Below are 26,785 nucleotides of genomic sequence, written 5' to 3' on the forward strand. Positions count from 1 at the left end.
AAATAATGTGAATGTTTTATATATTTATGATTTTATTTAAAACTATTGTATTGTTTATATTTTTATTATTTTATTGTTTTTCACACCTGATGGTTTTCACACCTGATGATGATGATTGCTTCTTGTGTTGCAGAATTTTATTGTTTTATATTTTTATTATTTTATTGAAATAATGTGAATGTTTTATATATTTATGATTTTATTTAAAACTATTGTATTGTTTATATTTTTATTATTTTATTGTTTTTCACACCTGATGGTTTTCACACCTGATGATGATTGCTTGTGTTGCAGAATTTTATTGATTTATATTTTTATTATTTTATTGTTTTTCACACCTGATGGTTTTCACACCTGATGATGATTGCTTGTGTTGCAGAATTTTATTGATTTATATTTTTATTATTTTATTGTTTTTCACACCTGATGGTTTTCACACCTGATGATGATTGCTTGTGTTGCAGAATTTTATTGATTTATATTTTTATTATTTTATTGTTTTTCACACCTGATGGTTTTCACACCTGATGATGATTGCTTGTGTTGCAGAATTTTATTGTTTTATATTTTTATTATTTTTTTGTTTTTCACACCTGATGGTTTTCTCACCTGATGATGATTGCTTCTTGTGTTTGCAGAATTTTATTGTTTTATATTTTTTATTATTTTATTTAAAATTATTTTATTGTTTTATATTTTTATAATTTTATTGTTTTTCACACCTGATGATGATTGCTTCTTGTGTTGCAGAATTTTATTGTTTTATATATGTTTTTAATTTTATTTAAAATTATTTTATTGTTTTATATTTTTTATTATTTTATTGTTTCCCTTCTACGTGGTGGTTTTCACACCTGATAATGATTGCTTGTGTTGCAGAATTTTATTGTTTTATATTTTATTATTTTATTGTTTTTCACACCTGATGGTTTTCTCACCTGATGATGATTGCTTCTTGTGTTTGCAGAATTTTATTGTTTTATATTTTTTTATTATTTTATTTAAAATTATATTATTGCTTTATATTTTTATAATTTTATTGTTTTTCACACCTGATGATGATTGCTTCTTGTGTTGCAGAATTTTATTGTTTTATATTTTTATTATTTTATTGTTTTTCACACCTGATGATTTTCTCACCTGATGATGATTGCTTGTGTTGCAGAATTTTATTGTTTTATATTTTTATTATATTATTTAAAATTATTTTGTTTTATATTTGTATTATTTTATTTAAAATTATTTTATTGTTTTATATTTGTATTATTTTATTTAAAATTATTTTATCGTTTTATATTTGTATTATTTTATTTAAAATTATTTCATTGTTTTATATTTTTATTATTTTATTGTTTTTCACACCTGATGGTTTTAACACCTGATGATGATTGCTTGTGTTGCGGTTGAAACGCCGTGAGAATTTTATGTTGTTTTATATTTTTATTACTTTATTTAAATTATTTTATTGTTTTATATTTGTATTATTTTATTTAAAATTATTAAAATTGTTTAATATTTGCTATTATTTTATTCAAAATCATTGTATCGTTTCATACCTGTTATTATTCTACTTAAAATTACTCAAATCGTTTCATCACCTGTTATTATTCCATTGCTTACCCCCCTTCTCTACGCGGTGACTTTAACCGAAAGAACCAAGGGTATACGCATCCGTAGTGTCCGTGAGTCCGTGTGGCGTGTTTGAAATAAAGCCGTACCCTCTGCACGCGTCTGGAGACCCCATTGAACACCCACGGCCACCTGGTGGTTGATTCAACTTCGTAGTGGCACGGGAGATGGTTATGATGGTTCTGATGGTCCTGATGGTCCCGCTGGTTCCGCTGGAGGGCACGGGGTGGGGGTTCTGCTAGCCGCAGGATTCCCCGCCAGCAGGCAGGCAAAGCCGTGCCGCTACGTCAAGGATTCTGGTTCTACACCGTGCACTACACTGTACACTGCACTGTACACTACACTGTACACTACACTACTATACACTACTGTACACTACACTATACACTACACTACACCGTACACTACACTGTACACTACAATCTACACTATACACTACTATACACTACACTATACACTACACTATACACTACACTATACACTACTGTACACTACTACACTATACACTACACTGTACACTACACTATACACTACACTATACACTACACTACTATACACCACACTATATACTACTATACACTACAGTGTACACTACACTGTACACTACTACACTATACACTACACTACTATACACTACACTATATACTACACTATATACTACACTATACACTACACTAAACACTACACTATACACTACACGACTATACACTACACTGTACACTACACTGTACACTACACTGTACACTACACTATACACTACACTATACACTACACTACTATACACTACACTACTATACACCACACTATACACTACTATACACTACACTGTACACAACTACACTATACACTACACTACTATACACTACTATACACTATACTATACACTACGTTATACACTACACTATACACTACTATAAACTACACTACTATACACTACACTATATACTACACTACGTTATACACTATACTATACACTACTGTACACTACACTAATATACACTACACTATATACTACTGTACACTACACTATACACTACAATATACACTACTACACTATACACTACACTACTATACACTACACTACTATACACTACACTACTATACACTACACTATATACTGCACTATACACTACACTACTATACACTACACTACTATACACTACACTATACTATACACTACACTGTACACTACACTGTACACTACTACACTATACACTACACTATACACTACACTACACTATACACTACACTATATACTACACTATACACTACACTTTACACTACACTACTATACACTATACTATACACTACGTTATACACTAAACTATACACTACACTATACACTACACTATACACTACACTATACACTACACTATACACTACACTAGACACTACACTAGACACTACTATACACCACTATACACTACACTATACACTACACTATACACTACTATACACTACACTACCACACTATACACTACACTATACACTACACTACTATACACTACACTATACACTACACTACTATACACTACACTGCACACTACACTGTACACTACTACACTATACACTACACTATACACCACACTATACACTACACTGTACACTACACTATACACTACACTACTATACACTACTATGCACTACACTATACACTACTACACACTATACTACTATACACTACACTATACACTACACTATACACTACACCATACACTACAATATACACTACACTATACACTACACTACTGTACACTACTGTACACTACTATACACTACACCATACACTACACTATACACTACTGTACACTACACTATACACTACACTATACACTACACTATATACTACACTACTATACACTACACTATACACTACACTATACACACTACACTACACACTATACTACTATACACTACACTATACACTACACTATACACTACACTATACACTACACTATACAAAACACTATACACTACACCATACACTACACTACTGTACACTACATTACTGTACACTACTATACACTACACTATACACTACTATACACTACACTATACACTACACTATACACTACACTAGACACTACTATACACCACTATACACTACACTATACACTACACTATACACTACTATACACTACACTACTACACTATACACTACACTACTATACACTACACTATACACTACACTTCTATACACTACTATACACTACACTGTACACTACACTGTACACTACTACACTATACACTACACTATACACCACACTATACACTACACTGTACACTACACTATACACTACACTATACACTACACTACTATACACTACTATGCACTACACTATACACTACTATACACTATACTACTATACACTACACTATACACTACACTATACACTACACCATACACTACAATATACACTACACTATACACTACACTACTGTACACTACACTACTGTACACTACTATACACTACACTATACACTACACTATACACTACTGTACACTACACTATACACTACACTATACACTACACTATATACTACACTACTATACACTACACTATACACTACACTATACACACTACACTACACACTATACTACTATACACTACACTATACAGTACACTATACACTATACTATACACTACACTATACAAAGCACTATACACTACACCATACACTACACTACTGTACACTACATTACTGTACACTACTATACACTACACTATACACTACACTATACACTACACTATACACTACACTAGACACTACTATACACCACTATACACTACACTATACACTACACTATACACTACTATACACTACACTATACACTACACTACTATACACTACACTATACACTACACTATACACTACACTACTATACACTACACTATACACTACTATACACTACACTATACACTACACTATACACTACACTAGACACTACTATACACCACTATACACTACACTATACACTACACTATACACTACTATACACTACACTATACACTACACTATACACTACACTACTATACACTACACTATACACTACACTATACACTACACTACTATACACTACACTATACACTACTATACACTACTCTACACTACTATACAAAATAGCCCCCACAACTGCGCCCCGCCCCCAACCCCCTCACGCCCCGCCCCCAACCCCCTGACGCCCCGCCCCCAACCCCATCACGCCCCCGCCCTCTTCCTGTTGCCAAGGCGACCGCGAGATTGGCGCGGGAAAAGCCGCCCCTGCTGCGCGCGCTGTGCGCATGCGCGACCGGAAGTCGCTGACGCCGGCGTCAACGGATCAGCTCAGCGCGCAGTGGAGATCTGAGGTGAATTAATTTCTTTAACTTAACATAACTTTACTATTAGTTAACTATATAACATTAGTTAACTATGTAACATTAGTTAACTATGTTAACGTGTTAAATAGTGTGCGTCTGTGTGTATTAGTGTGTGTCTGTGACGTGGAGTTCTGAGGCGAATTAACTTATTTATCTTAACATTACTTTACTATAGTTAACTATATAACATTAGTTAACTATATAACATTAGTTAACTATGTAACATTAGTTAACTATGTTAACGTGTTAAATAGTTTGCGTTTGTGTGTGTTAGTGTGTGTCTGTGAAGTGGAGTTCTGAAGCGAATTAACTTATTTAACTTAACATTACTTTACTATAGTTAACTATATAACATTTAGTTAACTATATAACATTAGTTAACTATGTAACATTAGTTAACTATAGTTAACGTGTTAAATAGTGTGTGTCTGTGTGTATTAGTGTGTGTCTGTGAAGTGGAGTTCTGAGGCGAATTAACTTATTTAACTATATAACATTACTTTACTATAGTTAACTATATAACATTAGTTAACTATATAACATTAGTTAACTATGTTAACATTAGTTAACTATGTTAACGTGTTAAATAGTGTGTGTCTGTGTGTATTAGTGTGTGTCTGTGAAGTGGAGTTCTGAGGCGAATTAACTTATTTAACTTAACATTACTTTACTAAAGTTAACTATATAACATTAGTTAACTATGTAACATTAGTTAACTATAGTTAACTAATGTTAACTATAGTTAACGTGTTAAATAGTGTGTGTGTGTATTAGTGTGTGTCTGTGACGTGGAGTTCTGAGGCGAATTAACTTATTTAACTTAACATTACTTTACTATAGTTAACTATATAACATTTAGTTAACTATATAACATTAGTTAACTATGTAACATTAGTTAACTATAGTTAACGTGTTAAATAGTGTGCGTCTGTGTGTATTAGTGTGTGTCTGTGAAGTGGAGTTCTGAGGCGAATTAACTTATTTAACTTAACAATACTTTACTATAGTTAACTATATAACATTAGTTAACTATGTAACATTAGTTAACTATGTAACATTAGTTAACTATAGTTAACGTGTTAAATAGTGTGCGTCTGTGTGTATTAGTGTGTGTCTGTGAAGTGGAGTTCTGAGGCGAATTAACTTCTTTAACTTAACATTACTTTACTAAAGTTAACTATGTAACATTAGTTAACTATATAACATTAGTTAGCTATGTAACATTAGTTAACTATGTAACATTAGTTAACTATAGTTAACGTGTTAAATAGTGTGTGTCTGTGTGTATTAGTGTGTGTCTGTGAAGTGGAGTTCTGAGGCGAATTAACTTATTTAACTATATAACATTACTTTACTATAGTTAACTATATAACATTAGTTAACTATGTAACATTAGTTAACTATGTAACATTAGTTAACTATGTTAACGTGTTAAATAGTGTGTGTCTGTGTGTATTAGTGTGTGTCTGTGAAGTGGAGTTCTGAGGCGAATTAACTTATTTAACTTAACATTACTTTACTATAGTTAACTATATAACATTGAGTTAACTATATAACATCAGTTAACTATAGTTAACATTAGTTAACTGTAGTTAACGTGTTAAATAGTTTGCGTTTGTGTGTGTTAGTGTGTGTCTGTGAAGTGGAGTTCTGAAGCGAATTAACTTATTTAACTTAACATAACTTTACTATAGTTAACTATATAACATTGAGTTAACTATGTAACATTAGTTTACTATAGTTAACATTAGTTAACTATAGTTAACGTGTTAAATAGTGTGCGTCTGTGTGTATTAGTGTGTGTCTGTGACGTGGAGTTCTGAGGCGAATTAACTTATTTAACTTAACATAACTTTACTATGGTTAACTATATAACATTAGTTAACTATATAACATTAGTTAACTATGTAACATTAGTTAACTATAGTTAACGTGTTAAATAGTGTGTGTCTGTGTGTATTAGTGTGTGTCTGTGAAGTGGAGTTCTGAGGCGAATTAACTTATTTAACTTAACATTACTTTACTATAGTTAACTATATAACATTGAGTTAACTATATAACATTAGTTAACTATGTAACATTAGTTAACTATGTTAACGTGTTAAATAGTGTGCGTCTGTGTGTATTAGTGTGTGTCTGTGAAGTGGAGTTCTGAGGCGAATTAACTTATTTAACTTAACATTACTTTACTAAAGTTAACTATATAACATTAGTTAACTATATAACATTAGTTAACTATGTAACATTAGTTAACTGTGTTAACGTGTTAATGTAGTGTGTGTCTGTGTGTATTAGTGTGTGTCTGTGAAGTGGAGTTCTGAGGCGAATTAACTTATTTAACTTAACATTACTTTACTATAGTTAACTATGTAACATTAGTTAACTATGTAACATTAGTTAACTATGTTAGATTAGTTAACTATGTTAACGTGTTAATGTAGTGTGTGTCTGTGTGTATTAGTGTGTGTCTGTGAAGTGGAGTTCTGAGGCGAATTAACTTATTTAACTTAACATTACTTTACTATGGTTAACTATATAACATTAGTTAACTATGTAACATTAGTTAACTATGTAACATTAGTTAACTATAGTTAACGTGTTAAATAGTGTGTGTCTGTGTGTATTAGTGTGTGTCTGTGACGTGGAGTTCTGAGGCGAATTAACTTATTTAACTTAACATCACTTTACTAAAGTTAACTATATAACATTAGTTTACTATAGTTAACATTAGTTAACTATAGTTAACGTGTTAAATAGTGTGTGTCTGTGTGTATTAGTGTGTGTCTGTGAAGTGGAGTTCTGAGGCGAATTAACTTATTTAACTTAACATTACTTTACTATAGTTAACTATATAACATTAGTTAACTATGTAACATTAGTTAACTATGTTAGATTAGTTAACTATGTTAACGTGTTAAATAGTGTGAGTCTGTGTGTATTAGTGTGTGTCTGTGAAGTGGAGTTCTGAGGCGAATTAACTTATTTAACTTAACATAACTTTACTATAGTTAACAATATAACATTAGTTAACTATATAACATTAGTTAACTATGTAACATTAGTTAACTGTGTTAACGTGTTAATGTAGTGTGTGTCTGTGTGTATTAGTGTGTGTCTGTGAAGTGGAGTTCTGAGGCGAATTAACTTATTTAACTTAACATTACTTTACTATAGTTAACTATATAACATTAGTTTACTCTAGTTAACGTGTTAAATAGTGTGAGTGTGTTAGTGTCTGTGTTTCTGTGTGTCTCTGTGTTTCTGTGTGTCTCTGTGTGTGTGTCTGTGTGTGTGTTTTTCTGTGTGTCTGTGTGTGTGTGTCTCTGTGTGTGTTTTTCTGTGTGACTCTGTGTTTCTGTGTGTCTGTGTGTGTGTGTCTGTGTGTGTTTCTGTGTGTCTCTGTGTTTCTGTGTGTCTCTGTGTTTCTGTGTGTCTCTGTGTGTGTGTGTGTTTCTGTGTGTCTCTGTGTTTCTGTGTGTCTCTGTGTGTGTGTGTCTGTCTGTGTGTGTGTTTCTGTGTGTCTCTGTGTGTGTGTTTCTGTGTGTCTTTGTCTCTGTGTATGTCTGTGTGTGTGTCTCTGTGTGTGTCTGTCAGTGTGTGTGTTAGTGTGTGTGTGTGTCTCTGTGTGTGTGTCTCAGTTTCAATAACAACGGTAGGAGGCTGCTAGATTTTTGTGCAGCCCATTGGCTTGTAATTACCAACACGCTGTTCCGGTATCGGCGCATCCACACAACATCATGGATGCATGCCGGGTCCAAGCAAGAACATCTGCTGGACTACATAGTGACGGACCAGCGGATGCGAGCCCATGTCCTTGACACCAGGACCTACCGTGGAGCTGATCTGCCCTCTGACCATCGACTAGTCATCTGTAAGATGCGCCTGCCATTCTTCCACTCCGGTGGTGGGTGTACACCCAGAACCCCATTCCAACCTAAAGTGGCCTGGTCTCAGTTATCTGATGAAAGTTGCAAGCGAGAATTTCATCATCACTTGCGGCTGGGATTGGCATCGTCCCCGACTCCTCCTGATGTCGAGGGTAAATGGGCGAGGTTTAGGACTGTGACTCATGCAGCTGCAATGGCTGCTTTGGGTACGCGGTCCAGACCTCCCCAGAGACCCTGGCTGACAGAGGAGGTGTTCAGGATGGTTGAGAAAAAGCGACAGGCCCACTGTCATCGGCTACAGAATCCCACGTCAGAGAATGAGGAGGCTTACCGCAGCATTCGCTCATTCAAAAAAGTAACCTGCAGCACCACACCTATTACCATCATTAGGGGAAAAAACGGGGATCCAATCTCTGACCCCCAAGAACAGGTTTGCAGATTTGCTGAGCATTTCTGTGAGGTCCTGGGGGAGGGGAAATCCCTAAGCCAGGAAAACATCGTGGCACAAAGTGGGGATGACCCTGCTGAGGCTGCAGTACCTCAAATATTGGAAGAAGTCACCCCCTGTGACTGGCTGGCTGAGGTGCCATCTGTTGAGGAAGTACTGAAGGCGATCCAGAGTCTGAGACCAGGAAAGGCACCGGGTAGGGATGATCTCCCAAGCGAAATGCTGAGGGAGGGTGGCGTTTGTGCACAGACTGCCCTACATGACATCATAACAACAGTCTGGACCACTGGACGGGTTCCGCAGGATTGGAAGGATGCCCTGGTGGTCCCCCTCTTTAAGAAGGGGGACCGCACAGACTGTAACAACTACAGGGGCATCTCACTCCTCAGTGTGCCGGGAAAGGTCCTGGCAAGGATTATTCAACATCGCCTTGCCAGTCACGCTGAGGAGAGGCTTGCGGAGCCCCAATGCGGTTTCAGGAAAGGGCGGTTCTGCACAGATGCCATATTTTCTGTCTGTCTGCTACAGCAGAGGTGTAGGGAATTCCAGCAAGACCTCCAGCTCTGCTTTATTGACCTGGTCAAGGCCTATGATACCATCAGTAGGCCTGGGCTCTGGGTCGTTCTTCGTGCTTTTGGAGTACCTGACCCTCTGCTCACGATCATTAAGGACCTTCATGATGGTGAGCGGGCCTGGGTAAAACTACGTGGCCAGCAGTCAGAGCCATTCCCTGTACACCTTGGGGTGCGACAGGGATGTCCTCTGGCTCCCACATTATTCAACATCTATTTTGACCACGTAGTTCGTGATGCCTTCAATAGCTGTATCGGGGGAATCTCCATTTGGTACAGATATAATGGGAGGCTGATCGATGCCCGGGTGCGGTCAAGGGATGGCTCCCTATTGCTCAACCACGTTATGTATGCCAATGATTTGGTAATAGCTGCTCATTCAGAGGAGGAGTTGGAGACGCTGCTGCTGAGACTGGAGCGTGCCACTAAGAGATGGGGCCTTACCATCAGCCCCACCAAAACTAAGCACCTGCCTGGGTATTTTGTACCATCGGACACTCCACCCCCACATCTCCAAATCGGTGATGGGGCAGTTGTGGAGAGAGTGGAGAGTTTCCCATACCTGGACAGTGTGCTTATGAGCGGCTCCAGTTTAACAGCAGAGGTCTCATTCCGAATCAGTCAAGCGGCAAAATCTTTTCATCGGTTGCGTAACGCTGTGTGGAAGCTACCTGGTCTGTCGCTCCGCACTAAGCTTCAGGTCTTCTCGGCCACGGTCATTCCCTCCCTTCTCTACGCTTGCGAAACGTGGACCCCCCTAATGGAACATCTTCGCCGCTGAGAAACATTTAGGCTAGCCTGCCTATGATCCATTCTGGGTTTAACCAGACTGGATTGTGTGAGGAGCTCACAAATCCTTGAAAGATTTGGGTAAGGTCCCATCGGTGAGCTCCTCCGGCAGGCAAGGCTGCGATGGCTGGGTCATGTAGCCCGCATGCCCAGCCACCGCATGCCAAAACAGCTTTTGTTTGGCCGGATCGAGGGGGCTAAACGGGCGCGGTACGGGCTAGAGAAGAGATGGAGTGATGTGGTACAGGAGGACGTGGAGCTGAGTGGACTTGCCGATGACTGGTACCAGCGGTGCCAAGATCGGCCTCTGTGGAGGAGGCTCGTGAAGGATGCTACTGGGCAGTTGGAGGCAGTCGCCCTCCAACAACAACGGAGGGCGGAGGAGCGACGCTCACAACAACGAGTGGAGCGCCGGGTGGCTAAAGCACAGCAAGTTGGCACAGTAGGGGGCACAGGTGGTGCATCAGCCAGTCATCTCAGTCAGTCGACCCGTGGCACCTGCTGGGTCTGCCCCGTGACCTCCTGCCAGCGGGCGTTCGACACTTCACGTGATAGCCTCAAGGTGCACATAGCCTGGCACAAGCGTCGTGGTGACGTCACCGCCACTTAGTGGCGAAATGGCGGTTGTTGTTGATCTGTGTCTCACTGTGTGTGTGTGGTTGGTGAGTTAGTGGATTAGTTAGCTAGTTAATGTGTCTGTGTACCACTTCACCACCACTCCCCACACAGTGCGCTAACCACTGCACCACCACTCCCCACACACACACAGTGCGCTAACCACTGCACCACCACTCCCCACTCACACACAGTGCGCTAACCACTGCACCACCACTCCCCACTCACACACAGTGCGCTAACCACTGCACCACCACTCCCCACTCACTCATACAGTGCGCTAACCACTGCACCACCACTCCCCACTCACACACAGTGCGCTAACCACTGCACCACCACTCACACACACAGTGCGCTAACCACTGCACCACCACTCCCCACTCACACACACAGTGCGCTAACCACTGCACCACCACTCCCCACTCACAGTGCGCTAACCACTGCACCACCACTCCCCACTCACACACACTGCGCTAACCACTGCACCACCACTCCCCACTCACACACACACACAGTGCGCTAACCACTGCACCACCACTCCCCACTCACTCACACACAGTGCGCTAACCACTGCACCACCACTCCCCACACACACACACACAGTGCGCTAACCACTGCACCACCACTCCCCACTCACACACAGTGCGCTAACCACTGCACCACCACTCCCCACACACAGTGCGCTAACCACTGCACCACCACTCCCCACACACACACAGTGCGCTAACCATTGCACCACCACTCCCCACTCACTCACACAGTGCGCTAACCACTGCACCACCACTCCCCACACACACACACAGTGCGCTAACCACTGCACCACCACTCCCCACCCACCCACACACAGTGCGCTAACCACTGCACCACCGCTCCCCACTCACACACAGTGCGCTAACCACTGCACCACCACTCCCCACCCACCCACACACAGTGCGCTAACCACTGCACCACCACTCCCCACACACACACACACACAGTGCGCTAACCACTGCACCACCACTCCCCACTCACACGCAGTGCGCTAACCACTGCACCACCACTCCCCACACACACACACAGTGCGCTAACCACTGCACCACCACTCCCCACTCACACGCAGTGCGCTAACCACTGCACCACCACTCCCCACACACTCACACACAGTGCGCTAACCACTGCACCACCACTCCCCACTCACACACTGTGCGCTAACCACTGCACCACCACTCCCCACTCACACACACACACAGTGCGCTAACCACTGCACCACCACTCCCCACTCACACACTGTGCGCTAACCACTGCACCACCACTCCCCACACACAGTGCGCTAACCACTGCACCACCACTCACACACACAGTGCGCTAACCACTGCACCACCACTCCCCACACACACACAGTGCGCTAACCACTGCACCACCACTCCCCACTCACTCATACAGTGCGCTAACCACTGCACCACCACTCCCCACAGACACACACACAGTGCGCTAATCACTGAACCACCACTCCCCACACACACACACACACTGTGCTAACCACTGCACCACCACTCCCCACTCACACACAGTGCGCTAACCACTGCACCACCACTCCCCACACACACACACAGTGCGCTAACCACTGCACCACCACTCCCCACTCACACACACAGTGCGCTAACCACTGCACCACCGCTCCCCATCCACTGTCTCTAACCGGTTTTTAACACCGCCTCGTATCGGTTTAGCTCACCCGTTTTTCCTCTCTCTCCACCCAAGGGTTATTTATAGAGACAGAGAGAGAGCGAGTCACAGTGAGTCAGCAAATCTCTTATCTCTCTCTCTGTGTGTCTGTGTGAGTGTCTGTGTGAGTGTACGTGCCCTTACAGCCCTGCTAGAGGCTACCTGGGGGAGCTTTGTCTGTGTGACAGCACTTGCCCCTACAGCCCTGCTAGAGGCTACCTGGGGGGAGCTTTGTCTGTGTCTGTGTGACAGCACTTGCCCCTACTGCCCTGCTAGAGGCTACCTGGGGGTAGCTTTGTCTGTGTCTGTGTGTAACAGCACTTGCCCCTACAGCCCTGCTAGAGGCTACACGGGGTAGCTTTGTCTGTGTCTGTGTGAAACAGCACTTGCCCCTACAGCCCTGCTAGAGGCTACCTGGGGGTAGCTTTGTCTGTGTCTGTGTAACAGCACTTGCCCCGAGAGTTTGTTAAGGCTATACGGGGGATCTTTGTCTGTGTGTGTGTCTGTGCTTATTGTGGCTGGCCGTTGGCTGCTGCTGCTCCTGCTATGCAAGTTGTGAGGAGGCTTTGGGCCACTCTGAGCAGGAGTTCAACCATGACGGATAAGGGTGAGTGACTCACTCCCTCACTCATTCATTCGTTCATTCACACGGTCACACCACTCATTCATTCACCCACCCACTCATTCATTCATTCACTCGGTCACGCAGTGACTCGCTTATTCAGTCACCCACTAATTCGCTCACCCACTCATTCACTCACTCATTCACTCACGTATTCATCAAATCATTCACACAGTCACTTGGACATTCAGTCATTCAGTCACTCAGCCACTCAGTCACTCATTCATTCTCTCATTCACTCACTCGCCCACTCAGCCACCCACTCACTCACCCACCCACTCAGCCACCCACTCACTCACCCACTCACTCACTCACCCACTCAATCACTCACCCACTCACCCACTCACCCACTCACTCACCAACCCACTCACTCACCCACTCACCCACCCACTCAATCACTCACCAACTCGCATACCCATTCACACGATCACACAGTCACTCGCTCATTCACTCGCCCACCCACTTCCGCACTCATTGACTCACTCATTCACTCATTCATTCACTCGGTCATTCATTCATTCGGTCACACAGTCATTCACTCACTCACCCACTCATTCACCCACTCACTCACCCACTCTCTCACCACTCACTCAACTACTCACTCACCCACTCACCAACACACTCACTCTCTCACCCACCCACTCACTCAACTACTCACTCACCCACTCACCCACTCACTCACCAACCCACTCACCCACTCACTCACCCACTCACTCACTCACCAACCCACTCACTCACCCACTCACTCACCCACTTAGCCACCCACTCACTCACCCACTCACTCACTCACCCACTCGCCCACCCACTTACCCACTCGCCCACCCACTTCCTCACTCATTCACTCACTCATTCACTCGGTCATTCATTCATACGGTCACACAGTCATTCACTCACTCACCCACTCATTCACCCACTCACTCACCCACTCTCTCACCAATCACTCAACTACTCACTCACCCACTCACCAACACACTCACTCTCTCACCCACCCACTCACTCAACTACTCACTCACCCACTCACCAACCCACTCACCCACCCACTCACTCACCCACTCACCGACCCACTCACCCACTCACTCATTCACCAACCCACTCACTCACCCACTCACTCACCCACTTAGCCACCCACTCACTCACCCACTCAATCACTCACCAACTCGCATACCCATTCACACGGTCACACAGTCACTCACTCATTCACTCACTCACTCACCCACTCGCCCACCCACTTACCCACTCGCCCACCCACTTCCTCACTCATTCACTCACTCATTCACTCGGTCATTCATTCATACGGTCACACAGTCATTCACTCACTCACTCGTTCACCCACTCACTCACCCACTCTCTCACCACTCGCTCAACTGCTCACTCACCCACTCACCAACACACTCACTCTCTCACCCACTCACTCAACTACTCACTCAACTACTCACTCATCCACTCACTCACTCACTCACCCACTCACCGACCCACTCACCCACTCACTCACTCACCAACCCACTCACTCACTCACCCACTTAGCCACCCACTCACTCACCCACTCAATCACTCACCAACTCGCATACCCATTCACACGGTCACACAGTCACTCACTCATTCACTCACTCACTCACCCACTCGCCCACCCACTTACCCACTCGCCCACCCACTTCCTCACTCATCACTCACTCATTCACTCGGTCATTCATTCATACGGTCACAGTCATTCACTCACTCGTTCACCCACTCACTCACCCACTCTCTCACCACTCACTCAACTGCTCACTCACCCACTCACCAACACACTCACTCTCTCACCCACTCACTCAACTACTCACTCATCCACTCACTCACTCACCCACTCACTCACTCACCCACTCACCAACCCTCTCACCAACCCACTCATTCACCCACTCACTCACCCACTCACCGACCCACTCACCCACTCACTCAACTACTCACTCACCCACTCACCAACCCACTCACCAGCCCACTCATTCACCCACTCACTCACTCACCCACTCACCGACCCACTCACCCACTCACACAACTACTCACTCACCCACTCACCAACCCACTCACTCACCCACTCACTGATGATGGTGATGCTAATGATGTTGTTTATGATGATGCTGTTTGTGATTATGGTGATATTAATGTTGATGTTGGTGATGATGGTGATGTTAATGATGTTGATGATTTTAATGATGATGTTAATGATGATGTTGTTGATGATGCTGTTGTTTATGATGATGGTAATATTAATGTTGATGTTGGTGATGATGGTGTTGATGATTTTAATGATGATGTTAATGATGTTGTTGATGATGCTGTTGTTGATGTTGTTATTGATGATGTTGATGTTGATGTTGTTGTTGATGTTGTTGTTGATGTTGTTGATGTTGTTGTTGATGATGTTGTTGTTGACAGTGGTGACGTATGAGGAGTTGGTGTCTCTACTGGATGTTGTTGATGTTATTGATGATGTTGTTGTTGATGTTGTTATTGATGATGTTGTTGATGTTATTTATGGTGCTGTTGATGTTATTGATGATGTTGTTATTGATGATGTTGTTGATGTTATTGATGGTGCTGTTGATGTTGTTATTGATGATTTTGTTGATGTTCATGTTGTTGTTGATGTTGTTATTGATGATGTTGATGATGTTGTTAATGTTGTTGATGTTGACTGGTGATGTACGAGAAGCTGGGGTTTTTACTGGATGATGTTGTTGATGATGTTGTTGATGTTGTTGTTGATGTTGTTGATGTTGTTGTTGATGTTGTTGTTGATGTTGTTGTTGATGTTGTTGTTGATGTTGTTGTTGATGTTGTTGATGTTGTTGATGTTGTTGATGTTGTTGATGTTGTTGTTGATGTTGTTGTTGTTGACAGTGGTGACGTATGAGGAGCTGGTGTCTCTACTGGATGTTGTTGATGTTGTTGATGTTGTTGTTGATGTTGTTGTTGATGTTGTTGATGTTGTTGATGATGTTGTTATTGATGATGTTGTTGTTGATGTTATTGATGGTGCTGTTGTTATTGATGTTGTTGTTTTTGTTATTGATGGTGCTGTTGATGTTGTTATTCATGATGTTATTGATGATGTTGTTGATGTTATTGATGTTGTTGTTGACAGTGGTGACGTATGAGGAGCTGGTGTCTCTACTGGATGTTGTTGATGTTATTGATGATGTTGTTATTGATGATGTTGTTGTTGATGTTATTGATGGTGCTGTTGTTATTGATGTTGTTGTTGTTATTGATGGTGCTGTTGATGTTGTTATTCATGATGTTATTGATGATGTTGTTGATGTTATTGATGTTGTTGTTGACAGTGGTGACGTATGAGGAGCTGGTGTCTCTACTGGATGTTGTTGATGTTATTGATGATGTTGTTATTGATGATGTTGTTGTTGATGTTATTGATGGTGCTGTTGTTATTGATGTTGTTGTTGTTGTTATTGATGGTGCTGTTGATGTTGTTATTCATGATGTTATTGATGATGTTGTTGATGTTATTGATGTTGTTGTTGACAGTGGTGACGTATGAGGAGCTGGTGTCTCTACTGGATGTTGTTGATGTTGTTGTTGATGTTGTTGTTGATGTTGTTGATGTTGTTGTTGATGTTGTTGATGATGATGATGTTGATGATGTTGATGATTATGTTGATGATGATTATGTTGATGATGTTGTTGATGTTGATGTTGTTGATGTTGTTGATGTTGTTGTTGATGTTGATGTTGTTGATGTTGTTGTTGATGTTGTTGTTAACAGTGGTAACGTATGAGGAGCTGGTGTCTCTACTGGATGTTGTTGATGTTGTTGTTGATGTTGTTGATGTTGTTGTTGATGTTGTTGATGATGTTGTTGTTGATGTTGTTGATGTTGTTGTTGATGTTGTTGTTGATATTGTTGTTGATGTTGTTGTTAATGTTAATGATGTTGTTGGTGTTGTTGTTGATGTTGTTGTTGGTGTTGTTGTTGTTGATGTTGTTGTTGATGTTGTTGACAGTGGTGACGTATGAGGAGCTGGTGTCTCTCCTAGATGATGTTGTTGATGTTGTTGTTGATGTTGTTGATCATGTTGATCATGTTGATGTTGTTGTTGTTGACAGTGGTGACGTATGAGGAGCTGGTGTCTCTACTGGATGTTGTTGTTGTTGATGTTGTTGATGTTGTTGTTATTGATGTTGTTGATGTTGTTGATGATGTTGTTATTGATGTTGTTGATGTTGTTGTTGTTGATGTTGTTGTTGATGTTGTTGACAGTGGTGACGTATGAGGAGCTGGTGTCTCTACTGGATGTTGTTGATGTTGTTGATGTTGATGATGTTGATGATGATTATGTTGATGATGTTGATGTTGTTGTTGTTGTTTGTGTTGTTGTTGTTGTTGATGTTGTTGATGTTGATGATGTTGTTGTTATTGATGTTGTTGATGTTGTTGTTATTGATGTTGTTGATGTTGTTGTTGTTGATGTTGTTGTTGATGTTGTTGACAGTGGTGACGTATGAGGAGCTGGTGTCTCTCCTGGATGTTGTTGATGTTGTTGATGATGATTATGTTGATGATTATTATGTTGATGATGTTGTTGATGTTGATGATGATTATGTTGATGTTGTTGATGTTTTGATTTAAAGCTTTCGTGACTGCAGTAATTCATATTCTTAGTTTTTTCGGTAAAGTCACGTTGAAGAGAAACAACAAAATAACAAAATATATATAAAACAATAAAAAATTCTCACGACGTTTCGACCATAACTCAAACGGTCATCATCAGGTGTGTCGGTTTGCATAAATTTATTTTGAAAACGGCATATTTATTTATATATATAAAAATAACGTTTGCGTCACGCGCAACGATGGCAGTTTGCCAGGACTAGTCCATCTATTTTTTGAAAAGAGGAGGGGGGAGACGAAATTTGTTTTTATGTAAGCTGTCTGAAAGGCACTGTAAGCGTGAACAATCAATCAAGAACTGAAATGATTTATCAAATCTTTCCAATGATTGCTAAGATAGAATCCATCTTCTCGGTTGAAATTGTCTCTGTGTTTGTATATGTGGATAGCCTCATGAACGAATCTCTCATGGAAGCCAGATGGCTTACAAAGAACCTCCGTCTTGGAAAAGTCAATGGCATGTGAGCCTACTGAATTAGAACAATGATCTGCTACGGCCGAGGTGTTGGTCCTACCGTGTTTAAGGTCTGCTTTATGTTCACGAATGCGGTCCGAGATATGGCGTTTGGTTTCTCCAATGTAACTACTACCACAGAGGCAACTTAGTTTGTAGACACCAGGGTATTGTATGTCCGGAATCACATCTTTTACAGACGGAACCAGATCACGGATTTTATGTAATGTGTTGAAACGGACCTGGATCTTGTGTTTATTCAAGATTTTGGAGATCTTTTTTGTGATCCCAGCAATGTAGGGTAAAGTGATGGTTTTGAAAGGCTCCTCAAGAGGGTTCTTCTTCATGGTTTGAGTGATAGCTTTGCGGATTGTATAGTCGGAGTAACCATTAGCCCTAAGAGCTTGGTGTACGTGCTTGAGTTCACTGCTTATGTGTTCCTGGTCGGATATGCATTGGGCTCTATGATACAGAGTCTTGATGAGAGAATTCTTCTGTGATGGATGGTGGTGGGAATCCGGTTTCAGATAAGCATCCGTATGGGTATCTTTCCTGTAGACAGAGTGGCTCATTGAACCATCAGGTCTCTTTTTAATTAGGACATCCAAAAAAGGTATCTTGCCATCTATTTCGACTTCCATGGTAAATCTGATGGCTGGGTGTATGGAATTGATGTGGTCGAAGAATTTGTCTAGAGCAGGCCGGCCATGTGGCCAGATGACAAAAGTGTCATCCACGTACCTCTTCCATAAGGTTGGGCGCAGAGTGGCAGTCTGGATGGCGTCAGTCTCAAATTTCTCCATGAAAATGTTAGCTATAACTGGAGAAAGGGGGGAGCCCATTGGGGTGCCCTCAGTTTGTTTGTAGAAAGTTCCATTCCAAGTGAAGTATGTATTGGTTAAACAGTGTCTCACCAGGGGGGGTACCTCAGTGTTTAGTCCTTGATGAACCAAGTCTTCAATGATTGCAATGGTGTCAGGTACAGGAACCTTAGTGAATAAGGAAACTACATCAAAACTGACAAGCAGGTCGTCTGGGGACAGGGAAATACCCTTGATTGTTGATACCAGGTGAGTAGAATTTTGTACCGCAGAGGTGGTCTTTCCAGTGAAAGGACGCAGGATTTCAGACAAAAAACGAGCTAGTTTGTAGGTGGGGGAGCTGATAGTAGAGACTATGGGACGAAGAGGTGTATCAACTTTATGTATTTTTGGTAAGCCGTATAATCTTGGTGGCCTGGCAGCAGAAGGTTTCAACGAAAACTGTTTAGATTGATCAATTAATGTGGTTGAATCAGAAATTATTTTGTTGGTTTGTGTGACGAGGCTGTTGGTGGGATCTCTTTTTATTTTTGTATAACTACCATCGTCGAGTAATTCTTTAATTTTGTTGTTGTATTCTATTTTATCCATGATAACAGTAGCATTGCCTTTGTCAGCTGAGAGAACTACAATATCATTCCTCTTTTTTAATTTATATAATTCAAAACGCTCATCTTTGCTGAGGTTGCTAGCTGGCATCTTAGCGTTTTTGAGGGTTGCAGCGATTTCAGATCTTGCTACGTCTGCAGCGATGTGACCCAGGCCCCTGAGAGCAACGTCTACTTGGGCAATTATATCATTAACTGGTATGTGTTTAGGTGTGACTGCAAAGTTTAGACCTTTAGCTAAAACGGATTTCAGACCATCGGAAATAGAACTGTTACTGCGATTAATTACGACTTTATTAACGTCTAACTTTTTGGTGTGTGGGTCCGGTCTTTTGTTTAAGAGGAGGTTAAATTTGGAAATCAGGTTTTCCTTACATTTGGTCGACATCGTAGCAGCTGAAGAGGCAGTCATATTGTCTACATGTTCCCAATCCGATGTGGACATTATTGCCGTCAATGATAAGTGTGATTTGTAGAGTGTCTTGTCTAACTGATCTAGTTCTGTGCGTATAAGTCTGATTTTTTCTGAGATAAGAGCTAAGCTAGTTTTGAAAAGAATTCGTTTCGCATTAGAAGAAGTTACAGTAGCAGAGGTGAGTGTAAATGCGATTGGTATTACCCCAGAGTCGCGGCATCTCTTCAGGAAGGTGAGAGACTCGATCAGCTGAGCTTTCTTATCCCGGAGTTTGTTGAAAGATCTTAAAGTTATGTGAAAACCCTCCCCGTAGAGGCGATTAAATTTTGATTTAAAGCTTTCGTGACTGCAGTAATTCATATTCTTAGTTTTTTCGGTAAAGTCACGTTGAAGAGAAACAACAAAATAACAAAATATATATAAAACAATAAAAAATTCTCACGACGTTTCGACCATAACTCAAACGGTCATCATCAGGTGTGTCGGTTTGCATAAATTTATTTTGAAAACGGCATATTTATTTATATATATAAAAATAACGTTTGCGTCACGCGCAACGATGGCAGTTTGCCAGGACTAGTCCATCTATTTTTTGAAAAGAGGAGGGGGGAGACGAAATTTGTTTTTATGTAAGCTGTCTGAAAGGCACTGTAAGCGTGAACAATCAATCAAGAACTGAAATGATTTATCAAATCTTTCCAATGATTGCTAAGATAGAATCCATCTTCTCGGTTGAAATTGTCTCTGTGTTTGTATATGTGGATAGCCTCATGAACGAATCTCTCATGGAAGCCAGATGGCTTACAAAGAACCTCCGTCTTGGAAAAGTCAATGGCATGTGAGCCTACTGAATTAGAACAATGATCTGCTACGGCCGAGGTGTTGGTCCTACCGTGTTTAAGGTCTGCTTTATGTTCACGAATGCGGTCCGAGATATGGCGTTTGGTTTCTCCAATGTAACTACTACCACAGAGGCAACTTAGTTTGTAGACACCAGGGTATTGTATGTCCGGAATCACATCTTTTACAGACGGAACCAGATCACGGATTTTATGTAATGTGTTGAAACGGACCTGGATCTTGTGTTTATTCAAGATTTTGGAGATCTTTTTTGTGATCCCAGCAATGTAGGGTAAAGTGATGGTTTTGAAAGGCTCCTCAAGAGGGTTCTTCTTCATGGTTTGAGTGATAGCTTTGCGGATTGTATAGTCGGAGTAACCATTAGCCCTAAGAGCTTGGTGTACGTGCTTGAGTTCACTGCTTATGTGTTCCTGGTCGGATATGCATTGGGCTCTATGATACAGAGTCTTGATGAGAGAATTCTTCTGTGATGGATGGTGGTGGGAATCCGGTTTCAGATAAGCATCCGTATGGGTATCTTTCCTGTAGACAGAGTGGCTCATTGAACCATCAGGTCTCTTTTTAATTAGGACATCCAAAAAAGGTATCTTGCCATCTATTTCGACTTCCATGGTAAATCTGATGGCTGGGTGTATGGAATTGATGTGGTCGAAGAATTTGTCTAGAGCAGGCCGGCCATGTGGCCAGATGACAAAAGTGTCATCCACGTACCTCTTCCATAAGGTTGGGCGCAGAGTGGCAGTCTGGATGGCGTCAGTCTCAAATTTCTCCATGAAAATGTTAGCTATAACTGGAGAAAGGGGGGAGCCCATTGGGGTGCCCTCAGTTTGTTTGTAGAAAGTTCCATTCCAAGTGAAGTATGTATTGGTTAAACAGTGTCTCACCAGGGGGGGTACCTCAGTGTTTAGTCCTTGATGAACCAAGTCTTCAATGATTGCAATGGTGTCAGGTACAGGAACCTTAGTGAATAAGGAAACTACATCAAAACTGACAAGCAGGTCGTCTGGGGACAGGGAAATACCCTTGATTGTTGATACCAGGTGAGTAGAATTTTGTACCGCAGAGGTGGTCTTTCCAGTGAAAGGACGCAGGATTTCAGACAAAAAACGAGCTAGTTTGTAGGTGGGGGAGCTGATAGTAGAGACTATGGGACGAAGAGGTGTATCAACTTTATGTCTTCGTCCCATAGTCTCTACTATCAGCTCCCCCACCTACAAACTAGCTCGTTTTTTGTCTGAAATCCTGCGTCCTTTCACTGGAAAGACCACCTCTGCGGTACAAAATTCTACTCACCTGGTATCAACAATCAAGGGTATTTCCCTGTCCCCAGACGACCTGCTTGTCAGTTTTGATGTAGTTTCCTTATTCACTAAGGTTCCTGTACCTGACACCATTGCAATCATTGAAGACTTGGTTCATCAAGGACTAAACACTGAGGTACCCCCCCTGGTGAGACACTGTTTAACCAATACATACTTCACTTGGAATGGAACTTTCTACAAACAAACTGAGGGCACCCCAATGGGCTCCCCCCTTTCTCCAGTTATAGCTAACATTTTCATGGAGAAATTTGAGACTGACGCCATCCAGACTGCCACTCTGCGCCCAACCTTATGGAAGAGGTACGTGGATGACACTTTTGTCATCTGGCCACATGGCCGGCCTGCTCTAGACAAATTCTTCGACCACATCAATTCCATACACCCAGCCATCAGATTTACCATGGAAGTCGAAATAGATGGCAAGATACCTTTTTTGGATGTCCTAATTAAAAAGAGACCTGATGGTTCAATGAGCCACTCTGTCTACAGGAAAGATACCCATACGGATGCTTATCTGAAACCGGATTCCCACCACCATCCATCACAGAAGAATTCTCTCATCAAGACTCTGTATCATAGAGCCCAATGCATATCCGACCAGGAACACATAAGCAGTGAACTCAAGCACGTACACCAAGCTCTTAGGGCTAATGGTTACTCCGACTATACAATCCGCAAAGCTATCACTCAAACCATGAAGAAGAACCCTCTTGAGGAGCCTTTCAAAACCATCACTTTACCCTACATTGCTGGGATCACAAAAAAGATCTCCAAAATCTTGAATAAACACAAGATCCAGGTCCGTTTCAACACATTACATAAAATCCGTGATCTGGTTCCGTCTGTAAAAGATGTGATTCCGGACATACAATACCCTGGTGTCTACAAACTAAGTTGCCTCTGTGGTAGTAGTTACATTGGAGAAACCAAACGCCATATCTCGGACCGCATTCGTGAACATAAAGCAGACCTTAAACACGGTAGGACCAACACCTCGGCCGTAGCAGATCATTGTTCTAATTCAGTAGGCTCACATGCCATTGACTTTTCCAAGACGGAGGTTCTTTGTAAGCCATCTGGCTTCCATGAGAGATTCGTTCATGAGGCTATCCACATATACAAACACAGAGACAATTTCAACCGAGAAGATGGATTCTATCTTAGCAATCATTGGAAAGATTTGATAAATCATTTCAGTTCTTGATTGATTGTTCACGCTTACAGTGCCTTTCAGACAGCTTACATAAAAACAAATTTCGTCTCCCCCCTCCTCTTTTCAAAAAATAGATGGACTAGTCCTGGCAAACTGCCATCGTTGCGCGTGACGCAAACGTTATTTTTATATATATAAATAAATATGCCGTTTTCAAAATAAATTTATGCAAACCGACACACCTGATGATGACCGTTTGAGTTATGGTCGAAACGTCGTGAGAATTTTTTATTGTTTTATATATATTTTGTTATTTTGTTGTTTCTCTTCAACGTGACTTTACCGAAAAAACTAAGAATATGAATTACTGCAGTCACGAAAGCTTTAAATCAAAATTTAATCGCCTCTACGGGGAGGGTTTTCACATAACTTTAAGATCTTTCAACAAACTCCGGGATAAGAAAGCTCAGCTGATCGAGTCTCTCACCTTCCTGAAGAGATGCCGCGACTCTGGGGTAATACCAATCGCATTTACACTCACCTCTGCTACTGTAACTTCTTCTAATGCGAAACGAATTCTTTTCAAAACTAGCTTAGCTCTTATCTCAGAAAAAATCAGACTTATACGCACAGAACTAGATCAGTTAGACAAGACACTCTACAAATCACACTTATCATTGACGGCAATAATGTCCACATCGGATTGGGAACATGTAGACAATATGACTGCCTCTTCAGCTGCTACGATGTCGACCAAATGTAAGGAAAACCTGATTTCCAAATTTAACCTCCTCTTAAACAAAAGACCGGACCCACACACCAAAAAGTTAGACGTTAATAAAGTCGTAATTAATCGCAGTAACAGTTCTATTTCCGATGGTCTGAAATCCGTTTTAGCTAAAGGTCTAAACTTTGCAGTCACACCTAAACACATACCAGTTAATGATATAATTGCCCAAGTAGACGTTGCTCTCAGGGGCCTGGGTCACATCGCTGCAGACGTAGCAAGATCTGAAATCGCTGCAACCCTCAAAAACGCTAAGATGCCAGCTAGCAACCTCAGCAAAGATGAGCGTTTTGAATTATATAAATTAAAAAAGAGGAATGATATTGTAGTTCTCTCAGCTGACAAAGGCAATGCTACTGTTATCATGGATAAAATAGAATACAACAACAAAATTAAAGAATTACTCGACGATGGTAGTTATACAAAAATAAAAAGAGATCCCACCAACAGCCTCGTCACACAAACCAACAAAATAATTTCTGATTCAACCACATTAATTGATCAATCTAAACAGTTTTCGTTGAAACCTTCTGCTGCCAGGCCACCAAGATTATACGGCTTACCAAAAATACATAAAGTTGATACACCTCTTCGTCCCATAGTCTCTACTATCAGCTCCCCCACCTACAAACTAGCTCGTTTTTTGTCTGAAATCCTGCGTCCTTTCACTGGAAAGACCACCTCTGCGGTACAAAATTCTACTCACCTGGTATCAACAATCAAGGGTATTTCCCTGTCCCCAGACGACCTGCTTGTCAGTTTTGATGTAGTTTCCTTATTCACTAAGGTTCCTGTACCTGACACCATTGCAATCATTGAAGACTTGGTTCATCAAGGACTAAACACTGAGGTACCCCCCCTGGTGAGACACTGTTTAACCAATACATACTTCACTTGGAATGGAACTTTCTACAAACAAACTGAGGGCACCCCAATGGGCTCCCCCCTTTCTCCAGTTATAGCTAACATTTTCATGGAGAAATTTGAGACTGACGCCATCCAGACTGCCACTCTGCGCCCAACCTTATGGAAGAGGTACGTGGATGACACTTTTGTCATCTGGCCACATGGCCGGCCTGCTCTAGACAAATTCTTCGACCACATCAATTCCATACACCCAGCCATCAGATTTACCATGGAAGTCGAAATAGATGGCAAGATACCTTTTTTGGATGTCCTAATTAAAAAGAGACCTGATGGTTCAATGAGCCACTCTGTCTACAGGAAAGATACCCATACGGATGCTTATCTGAAACCGGATTCCCACCACCATCCATCACAGAAGAATTCTCTCATCAAGACTCTGTATCATAGAGCCCAATGCATATCCGACCAGGAACACATAAGCAGTGAACTCAAGCACGTACACCAAGCTCTTAGGGCTAATGGTTACTCCGACTATACAATCCGCAAAGCTATCACTCAAACCATGAAGAAGAACCCTCTTGAGGAGCCTTTCAAAACCATCACTTTACCCTACATTGCTGGGATCACAAAAAAGATCTCCAAAATCTTGAATAAACACAAGATCCAGGTCCGTTTCAACACATTACATAAAATCCGTGATCTGGTTCCGTCTGTAAAAGATGTGATTCCGGACATACAATACCCTGGTGTCTACAAACTAAGTTGCCTCTGTGGTAGTAGTTACATTGGAGAAACCAAACGCCATATCTCGGACCGCATTCGTGAACATAAAGCAGACCTTAAACACGGTAGGACCAACACCTCGGCCGTAGCAGATCATTGTTCTAATTCAGTAGGCTCACATGCCATTGACTTTTCCAAGACGGAGGTTCTTTGTAAGCCATCTGGCTTCCATGAGAGATTCGTTCATGAGGCTATCCACATATACAAACACAGAGACAATTTCAACCGAGAAGATGGATTCTATCTTAGCAATCATTGGAAAGATTTGATAAATCATTTCAGTTCTTGATTGATTGTTCACGCTTACAGTGCCTTTCAGACAGCTTACATAAAAACAAATTTCGTCTCCCCCCTCCTCTTTTCAAAAAATAGATGGACTAGTCCTGGCAAACTGCCATCGTTGCGCGTGACGCAAACGTT

At 41.5% G+C, this 26,785-nt stretch overlaps 1 protein-coding gene across 4 annotated transcripts in view; it reads left to right on the forward strand.

Annotated features, from left to right (window-relative positions):
- The first annotated feature begins 4,872 nt into the window (after window positions 1-4,872).
- The window catches only part of LOC116938331 (thiosulfate:glutathione sulfurtransferase-like), a 38,494-nt gene continuing 16,581 nt past the window's right edge, over window positions 4,873-26,785 (forward strand). Inside the window, exons 1-2 of one of the 4 annotated variants that reach the window (XM_076064189.1) lie at window positions 4,873-4,979; window positions 13,560-13,613. In XM_076064189.1, coding sequence (XP_075920304.1) covers window positions 13,601-13,613 — 13 coding nt within the window. In that variant the 5' untranslated portion in view covers window positions 4,873-4,979; window positions 13,560-13,600. Of the gene's footprint in view, window positions 4,980-13,058; window positions 13,078-13,359; window positions 13,614-26,785 lie in introns of those variants that run through there. The other 3 variants (XM_076064188.1, XM_076064190.1, XM_076064187.1) reach the window with 3 other exon arrangements.

This window comes from Petromyzon marinus, unplaced genomic scaffold, assembly GCF_048934315.1.
Source record: "Petromyzon marinus isolate PM22_M1 ecotype Great Lakes invasive population unplaced genomic scaffold, UKy_Petmar_22M1.pri1.0 PM_Scaffold_36, whole genome shotgun sequence".
NCBI lineage: Eukaryota > Metazoa > Chordata > Hyperoartia > Petromyzontiformes > Petromyzontidae > Petromyzon > Petromyzon marinus.